Below are 8,641 nucleotides of genomic sequence, written 5' to 3'. Positions count from 1 at the left end.
TTTTCTCAATTTCAGCAACCGGATTCGAAAGAGGACTAAACTCATGGTTTTCTGTGTTAATTACTCCTGAACAAAATTCTCTGAGAAACTTTCACAGGCTTTTCTTTCATTTGTATTCCCAGTTGAGTTTGTGCTATTAAGCTATCAAGGAATCAGTCAAGTGACCAGCTCATTAAAATAATTCTTGATTCCTTTGACTCGATTCTCGATTGTCGTTCCTCGATCCTTGCAAGAATCGAGGATCGAGTCGAGAATTGAGACTCGAAAGAGACTGTCAACTTACTTTTGCACGGTACTGTACTTTCAACTTCAACTTCAACTTCAACCAGGGGGTCTTTATCCTCATTAATTTTCTCTTTATGCACAGAATGTTTGTAAAGTGCACCTGATGTGACTGCAGATAACTGTTGCTCTGCTCTCTGTAGTTTTGCTCTACCACTTGAATCCATTCCTACATGTGTAAATACCACAACAGATGATTCAATTTTATTACCCTGGGACACAGACCACGCAATCTATTGAATAGGCAAATGTTGAATCTCACGAGCAATGTTATTAAGTTGAACATGCTGTAGTACCGGTAATATTATTTATTTCATGAAAGATTCATCTTTACATGACTTTCAGTGTACTGTAAGCTATTGAGGATGTTTGCTTTTTGCATCTGAACATACAATGTAAAATTAAGTTGTCATTAAGAATGGCCACTGTTTTTGTCTCATTTATACAACAACCCTTCTGTTTTGTCAGAATTCTGAACTTTCATTCTTGATAAACTTCACTGTGAAGACAGTGATCAGTTTTCTCTTTCAGGACATCCTTTTAACCTTTCAATACAATGTACATAATTATATGTCTCAATGTCAGTAAAAAGGAAAACTGTCCATTAATTAAAGACTATGAATATAATTGGGGGTAAGAGCACAGGCATTCCTTCAGAATAACTAAATTTGTTATACAATCTCATAATTAAATTCACCTCTAATGAGATCTAACAAGAGCTCTCAACCACTCAGCTCACAAATGGCTTAATAGTGCAGATAAGTTTACCACGGCCATACCTGCCAACTATCCCAGTTTTCCCGGGAGTCTCCATTCGTTTTCATCAAAACTCCTGGTCTCCTGATTAGAGCACCAAATCTCCCGGGAAATACCAACCGTGGCCTTTTTCAAAAGTCAAAAAGGAAAATAAAACAAGAAGGGGACCTAGAGTTTTCATTTGAGCTGTTCTCAATCGGCAAACGTAAAACAGAGCAATCAAATAGAGAATTATTTTTAATGCGTATCATAATTGGTTGGAAATCAACCAATCAAATTGCACAATACATGGTAGAAAGTTGACGTGGTTATGAGAGCAATAGCAATACGGTATAGTACAAGAGAGACGTCTGGAACTTTCAGAAGGCCTTCGGGTGATTTATAGAGGGTATTCAGACATTGCCAAAATGACATTCTTACAATGCAAAGATTAGTTCCTAGACATCTCCAGATTTTTGTACCCTGGGGGTTGGCAGGTATGAACAGCAGATGTAAATGTAGACTGAGTATATAGTAAATAAACAAACTCATAGGTTTAATTCCCATCTACATTTGTACAATAAGTATGGATTTTTTCAGGTCTCTAATACAACTGAAGCTCAAGTTGCTCCCTAAAATGTGATGACCATTGTGATTTAAGTTCCTTTCATAATATTGTATACCATGTGTGTACAAGGAACTTACCTGTGACTGGCAAACTGCTAACTGCAAAACGTTGTTCATCTGAGCCATCTTCTGCTGTGGCTTGAAAAGTAGAGCTCTCTGACAAAGACACCAAAACAATATCGAAATTGGATGATTCTGCCACCATCAACTGTGACGAATAAATTTTTTTGAAAGAAGCAGGAAAAAAAAAATTGATCACACAATCCAGACTTGAGGTTCCTGTACATGATGCTCTACGTTGGCCAAATCATGCACAAATCAACTTTCCTCAGGATTTGAGGACTTACAATGTTCTTGTTTTCAATGAAAACAATTCCTTATTCACCCACCATACAAGCACTTTTTGGTTTGAATAACCAGTACTCTGTGGCTAATTAAATAAATGTAAGATGGTTAATTCTCAATTTCTTCTTAAATTAAGCTGAAGTTACAAACAGTTTCTGTTGTTTCTCATTTAACAAACAGCACTGCCAGAGAAAACGGAACTTTTTGCGCACAATAATTCTTGAATATCAAACATGAAACAACCAGGAAAAAACATGCACTGTTTTGATTTTCATTTCCAACAAATCTGTGCAAATTAAAACAAAAATTCTAAAAATTCCAAAAATGGTCATTAAAGTAATGTTTTTCTCTACACTGCATCTCTCTCTCCAGCTATAAGCTTGTCCAGACATTGATCCTCCTTACTAATATGTCATTAGAGTATTTTAAATAAAGAAAATGTTGAAATGTAAGGCTTGTAAAAAAAATACAATAATTTTCAATGTTTGAGAACACCTCCGGTAGTACAACAAGCTTTAACTTACACTCACTCACACCTAAAGCCTCCCCCCCTCCTAATCAACAGGTGAGTAAACTCATCTGGCATGTAATAGCCAGAGTAAAATCTATTGGTCTCACTCTCAGGAAGGGAAGGGTTCAAGGGGGTAGATGTTGTTAAGGAGCAATCAATGAATTTTATAGAATGTTCATGTTTTTAGATCCTGTAAGGATGGTGCCCACTAATTCAAACTTAAGGTATTTTTGTGCGGTTTCCTGAATATGCAGGAAAAGCAGATCTTAACAAGTGTTATTGAAATCCAAAAAGAAAATTGGGGGTATATAACCACGCATTTTTGGAAGATAATCAATCAACAATATTAATTTTGTAAAAAGCTTTAAAATACAAAGCAATGTATGGCGTTCTTTTCCAAATTGAACATCAATTACCTCTGAAAAATGCATGGTTACCCCCAATTTTCATTTTGGATACCAAGAGCACTTCCTAAGATCTGCTTTCTTCGCATAGTTTTGAAATGCGCAAAAATATCCATGTATTAATAAGCACCACCCATAGGAAATCGAGTCTCTTGAGATGCGCAGAACATATGCGCAATAACAATTATAGTAGGCACCGTCCTTAATAGGAGGTGAATAGTAGTGGATTTTTATTGTGCTGGGAAGTAGTAAGGTAAATATCCGCTACTTTTCACCAACATTGAGTTGAATAATTCTTTTACTATAATTATACCACACTGCAAGTTGAATATTGAGCCGAACAGCCACCTTGTTTATTGATAAAATTTGCTCCTTCGCAAGAGTTGAATTATAGTACTTGCTACTCACTCCTGAACTTGTCAATCACAACATGCGGAAAGTGCTATTCACTTATGTGGTATAATTATACTAATAACTAGACACAAATAATTATTGCTAGCACTTGCTCTTTTCCCTCTTCATCCCAAAGGACCATTAAAGCACACTTTTCAGTAGGTAGGGTTAACAGAATTTATGCTAATTGTACTAAATAACAATTCAAAAGAACATAAAAATAAGAAACACAAATAAGTACAATACCATGAACCATTTTCCACAGTTTCTTCACAAGATTTGCACACTGTTCCCTCCAACTGAACTTTTCTTTATAAGATTCTCTTATAGAAGTCATCTCACCAAGTCGCTTTTTATGTTTAGCTCTGACACTATCAATTTTTTTTGCCCATTTGGCAGGATCATTTGAGCGAACTATGCACGTGTCTCCAAAGTGAATCTCTTCTAACGCTCTTGCAAATCCTGAATTACTCCCTACAAGAACTGGTAAACCAGCTGATAGAGCTTCAAGGGCAACAAGACCAAATCCCTCTGATTTTGAAGGCATGATGACAAGATCGACCTCACAAAAGAGATCCTTCATTCTTGCACGGCTCTGTTCAAATTTTCGCACTGTCAGCTGCTCTTCAGTAATTCCACAGTTGAGAAGTCTTCTCCTGACCTCATCCTGCTTCCCATCAGGGGCACCCACAAACAGAAGATAATATCGTTTTCCTTTCAGGCGTTGATCGGCAAATGCCTTAACAGCAATGTCATATCCCTTCAGCTCAAAGTCCTCATCATCTCCACGCCCACACAACAACACCTTGAAATCATCATCACTCTCAACTTTGGCCTGTTGCACCAAATCCCCAAATTCCCTATTAAATAGACCTGGAACTATTTCAAAAATATCCTCAACCTTCTTACAGCCCTGCAAATAGGACGAATAAGCCTTTTTAAGTTTTGGTCCCACTGGAACAACAAGGTCAGCACATTTACAAAGATCAACTTCATTCCAGTGCTTCTGTTCACCTCTTGAAGTAGGATTATCATAACCCTTATATTTGCTGAGGTCTTCTGGAGCAGTATGCACCATGTGCACCCATTTACAATTTTGGAATTGTGGAGAACGTTTTATGATGTTAACTTGGCGGCCAAGTTTCACACCATGGCCAACAACAACATCTATTCTGTGATCTTGAGGTGGAAAGCACAACCAGTCAAGAGGTTCACTGAAGCCCAGTTGTTTCCCTGCATCAAGAACATTGATCCTAAAATTTTGGGCTTCTATTTTGTCTTCATCTTTACAAGAACCCTCTGGGACCAACAAAGAAACTCTGACATTTGGCTGTTTCGACAGATGAATTGCAAACTCTCTGTTTAATGTTGACAACCCCCCAGCTGATGAATTCCATTCACTCCCTAAAAGAGTAATGTCCAGTGCTTCCTTGCTTTGGGCAAAAATCTCCTCTGCTTCTACAGATACTCCTCCTTGTGCCATGATTTCAATTCCAATTGACAGACAACTGAAATGGTTTACAATACAAACACTAAGTATCAACAGTGCTTATTATATACTCAACAAAATAATTATCTTGTTTCTGATTGGCCAATGGCGAATGCATAAATAGGTTATAGAGTGCAATACAGAAGTTGCTATGGAAACACCAGGGAAGTGCCAAATTTGAACACCAAAGTGAAAACATCGTTGGGCAACTTAAAGAAAAATTAATGCAAAAAACAAAAGCATGTTGAAAGCTACACAGACCTGGTTGAATGTCTGGCAAACATGGGCGACTGAAAGAAAACTAAACCCAAAACTGGAAGAATACAAGCACGAACAAAGTAGCCCATTTGGGTAAATTTTTTTGAGAATACATGTATAATAAATAAAAAATCGTATGAACCTGGTAGTCCATTTCGTGATTTACGGCTTGTGCAATTTTGAGAACTTTCAAAACATCCATAAATCACAAAATGCACTTGCGTTCATACAATTTCCTATACTTATCATACTTTACAGCCAAATCTTCATCCCGATATAAATTATGGTAATTTTGGCAACGTTTAGGAAGTGGGTGCTTAGTGGTGCATGGGCAATGGACAAGTTATGTTTGCACAAATTTTCCCTAATATTTACTTTCTAGACTGCACAAGCAAAGAAATTGAATAAAATAATTTCATCACAACTCTGTCATGATCCAAATATGGCCCTACAGTTTTACACTTGATGCAACTGTATTAATGAGCACAGAAGTCCAACTAACATTACATAAAAAATGTAGGTATCTCTTACCAAACCAGTAAGTGCCAGTACAGTAAAAACCTTTTTTTAAGCTAGGCAGTTATGTGCAGGCACTTAGTGATTTGTTATATTTGCCAGTGTCACTCCCTTGATTTGTCATTTTCCCTTTTGCTATTATGTAATTCTTCGTTACGTATTTGCTATTATATAATTCTATTTTCCCGTATCCCCTCTCTCATCTGCCGGAAAGCCCTCTTTCCCCTCCTCTACTCTCTCCTTCTCTCTCTCTTCCTCTCTCCTCTCTCTCTCTCTCTCTCTTCTTCTCTCTCTCAGCCCTCCCTCGCTCTCTCTATCTCTCTCTCTCTCTCTCATCTCTCTCCATCTTCCTACTCTCTCTCTCTCCTCTCTCTCTCGTTCTTCTCTCTCTCTCTCTCTTCCCCTCTCTCTCTCTCTCTCGTTCAATCTCTCTCTCCTCTCTCTCTCCTCTCTCTCTGTCTCTTTCCACTGACAGGGTTTTCTTAAGGTTTTAAGTAGCCGGAGTTTTTTGCAAAGTAGATGGTTTGTGGGTCCGGAGGACCCATACGATGGGCTTGTTTCCATCGCTTCTAGGGGGTCCGGGGCATGCTCCCCTGCGGAAAATTTTTGAAAACTGAACGCCGGAAAATGCATTTCCGGCATTTTGGGCCATGAAACTCAGACATTAGAGGGATGAATCAAGCTGCAATTATACATGAAAACCATGTTACTCAAAGAAAGACGAAGCGACATTTCATAATACAACCCTATAATCAAAAAGTTGAGTGATATTTTTTGTATCTTTTTGGTGGTTTTGCTGGAGCTAACGAGCCTGGCAAATATTGCCACTTGACAACTTGTAAAACATGGCAAACATACTTTGAACAAACTAGACCAGCAAAGGCTTCTGATTGGTTGTTAAATAAAGAAGCTGATTGGAGGATACTAATTGGCCAATGGCGTAAAGGATGTTTCGATCCTTTTAGGTGTGAAGATGACACACATTCGTTCCATTGTGTAATTAACGGGAAAATAAATTATGCTTGCGGAACTTGGTTGTAGCCATGAATTTCGAAAATTGAAAATCACTCGAGCGGTTTAAGAGTGATGTAGTTTTTTCCAAAGAGTTTAGGAGTTCCGTAAAGTAGTGAGAGTTGATCAAGAGTGACGTTGGATAAAGATCCGTTGTCACATTGAAGCGTAGAGATGCCCTCGAGAGGACGAGTACTTACGCGGGCAAGTAGGATTTAACTCCGAGGAGCGTTACATTCAAGTGTTTAGATAAAGTCTACGAGTCCTCGGCTTCTACGTTCGCTATAAATGATCAACTGAAAGGTTCGAAGTGAAAACGAAGGAGCGGTTAGTGAATGATCAGGGGCTAGTTTTGTTCCTCAGTTGAGTTGTGGTAAGAGATGCGTGAACGCAGGCTGAGCGTGTTGCTAGCAGAACATCATATGTAAATTTCCTTCTGGTTTGAGAACAAACCTGTTGAAAGTGCTTCTTTGTTTACAAGTTTTTTTTATGATTGCGGCGTGATTAAAAGAAGTTTTGCGCGGACTAAAACGTCCTTGAGTGATTTTTCCTTCCTAGTAAGATACAATCGGTGGCTGTTTAAAGATATCGAAATCCAATATGGCGGACAACAAATCATATTGTTCCTACTTTCCGGCCACCACAGCAAGATTTTTTCAAAATGAAAGTCTCAAGCATAACGTTTTTAAACTGCCCTTGAGTCAGAAGTCTTTTATGTGTTTTCAGAAAAGATAGACACTGCAAATTTTTATTTGTATTGAGCCCAAGTAGTTTAGACCTCATAAACATCATCTCCTCTACATGTCTTGACTCTTCAAACAATGAAAGTAGCCGGCGAAACCTGACAGAGAAGCCGGCGAACTTCGCCGGCTGCCGGCTCTTATATACAACCCTGACTGATTTGTTATATTTGCGAGTGGTGCTCCCTTGTTTTGTTATTTTCGTCATTTTTGCTATAATTGTTATTTTCAGTATGTTTTTCGCATGGTTGTTATATTTGTTATTTTTGCGATTGCGTGCATTTCTGGACATAAGTGAAACTAAAGAGATCAATCAAAGATGCACCGGAAATTAAAGTCTATGCTCAGCTTAAATGGCCTCCGACCTAATGAGTGATCATGCTACACACTGCATATACTTTTTGTTGTGTTTGTGTGCATGCTCACCGGATGACCTGCACTCATGCTTGTACTTTATTGCAAGGGTCCCTTGACAGCTGTCCCAGGATAAATTTAAAGGAATCTCATGATGTATCATAATTAAATAACATAAAATGAAAGTTAGGGCCATCTACATGTAACTCTTGGGGTGATGTAGCAGCTCTCGTAACATAATTATAATGGGATTATCTTGTCACCCTAGCCAAAAACGAAAGACTAAACAATTGAAACAATGACTTAAGCTGTGTTCACATTAGGCCTCGATTATGATCGAATTATAATCGAATTAAATATTGAACAGAATGGCGAACACGTGGTGGTATATGAGCAGACGAAACTTATAATCACTATTTGGTGTCTTCTTCTATTTTCAGACGCTGTCCTTGGTTCTCTTTTGCCTCAAGCATGGTGATGATAATCGTGGCAGCCACGCGGTACGGTGCCATTTTGTCTCACACTGCTAGGTCACCCTGCCGATTGTATTTGAATTTTTGCAGATGTGAACAGAGCCACAATTTAATAAAATTGAATGGAGTATGATAGCCTGAATCATACTTCAGTTGATCATAATCAACGTTGAGTGTGAGCATGGCTTAAGACTTAAAAACAATAGAAGCTGCTACACTGCTGAACCCTTGGAACACACCCCAAGTACATGTAAAAATGTGGGCCATAATTAGGTCTGGATAAATTATAAAGAAATCTGAGGGATACATTAGTGTGTACCTTAGTGGTCGTTTCGCTTCATCTGCGATGTTTCTTTAACTACCAAGTATATGAAACTTCTCAGACTCTCACAAATCTGAATGAAGCATGCATGTAGTAAGGGAAACTTTGATGATCTCTCACTTGATCTTTCTTTGCAAGACTCTATCACTATAAAATGGATCGGTAGAGGAACATTTAAGCA

The 8,641-nt window shown here is 38.2% G+C and overlaps 1 protein-coding gene across 1 annotated transcript in view; it reads right to left on the bottom strand.

Moving 5' to 3' along the window:
* The window catches only part of LOC138037605 (serine/threonine-protein phosphatase 6 regulatory ankyrin repeat subunit B-like), a 47,566-nt gene that overhangs the window by 38,286 nt on the left and 639 nt on the right, over nucleotides 1–8,641 (bottom strand). The window contains exons 2-5 of the mRNA XM_068883510.1: nucleotides 8,458–8,607; nucleotides 3,544–4,805; nucleotides 1,723–1,800; nucleotides 284–451 (exon numbers count right to left, since the gene is read on the bottom strand). Of these exons, the coding sequence (XP_068739611.1) occupies nucleotides 284–451; nucleotides 1,723–1,800; nucleotides 3,544–4,780 (1,483 nt within the window). The 5' untranslated portion in view covers nucleotides 4,781–4,805; nucleotides 8,458–8,607. The remainder of the gene's footprint in view (nucleotides 1–283; nucleotides 452–1,722; nucleotides 1,801–3,543; nucleotides 4,806–8,457; nucleotides 8,608–8,641) is intronic.

The sequence above is a fragment of the Montipora capricornis genome, chromosome 1 (genome assembly GCF_036669925.1).
Source record: "Montipora capricornis isolate CH-2021 chromosome 1, ASM3666992v2, whole genome shotgun sequence".
In the NCBI taxonomy this organism is placed as follows: domain Eukaryota; kingdom Metazoa; phylum Cnidaria; class Anthozoa; order Scleractinia; family Acroporidae; genus Montipora; species Montipora capricornis.
The sequence above is the reverse complement of the archived record's forward strand: the minus strand, read 5'-3'. Positions and strand labels throughout refer to the sequence as shown.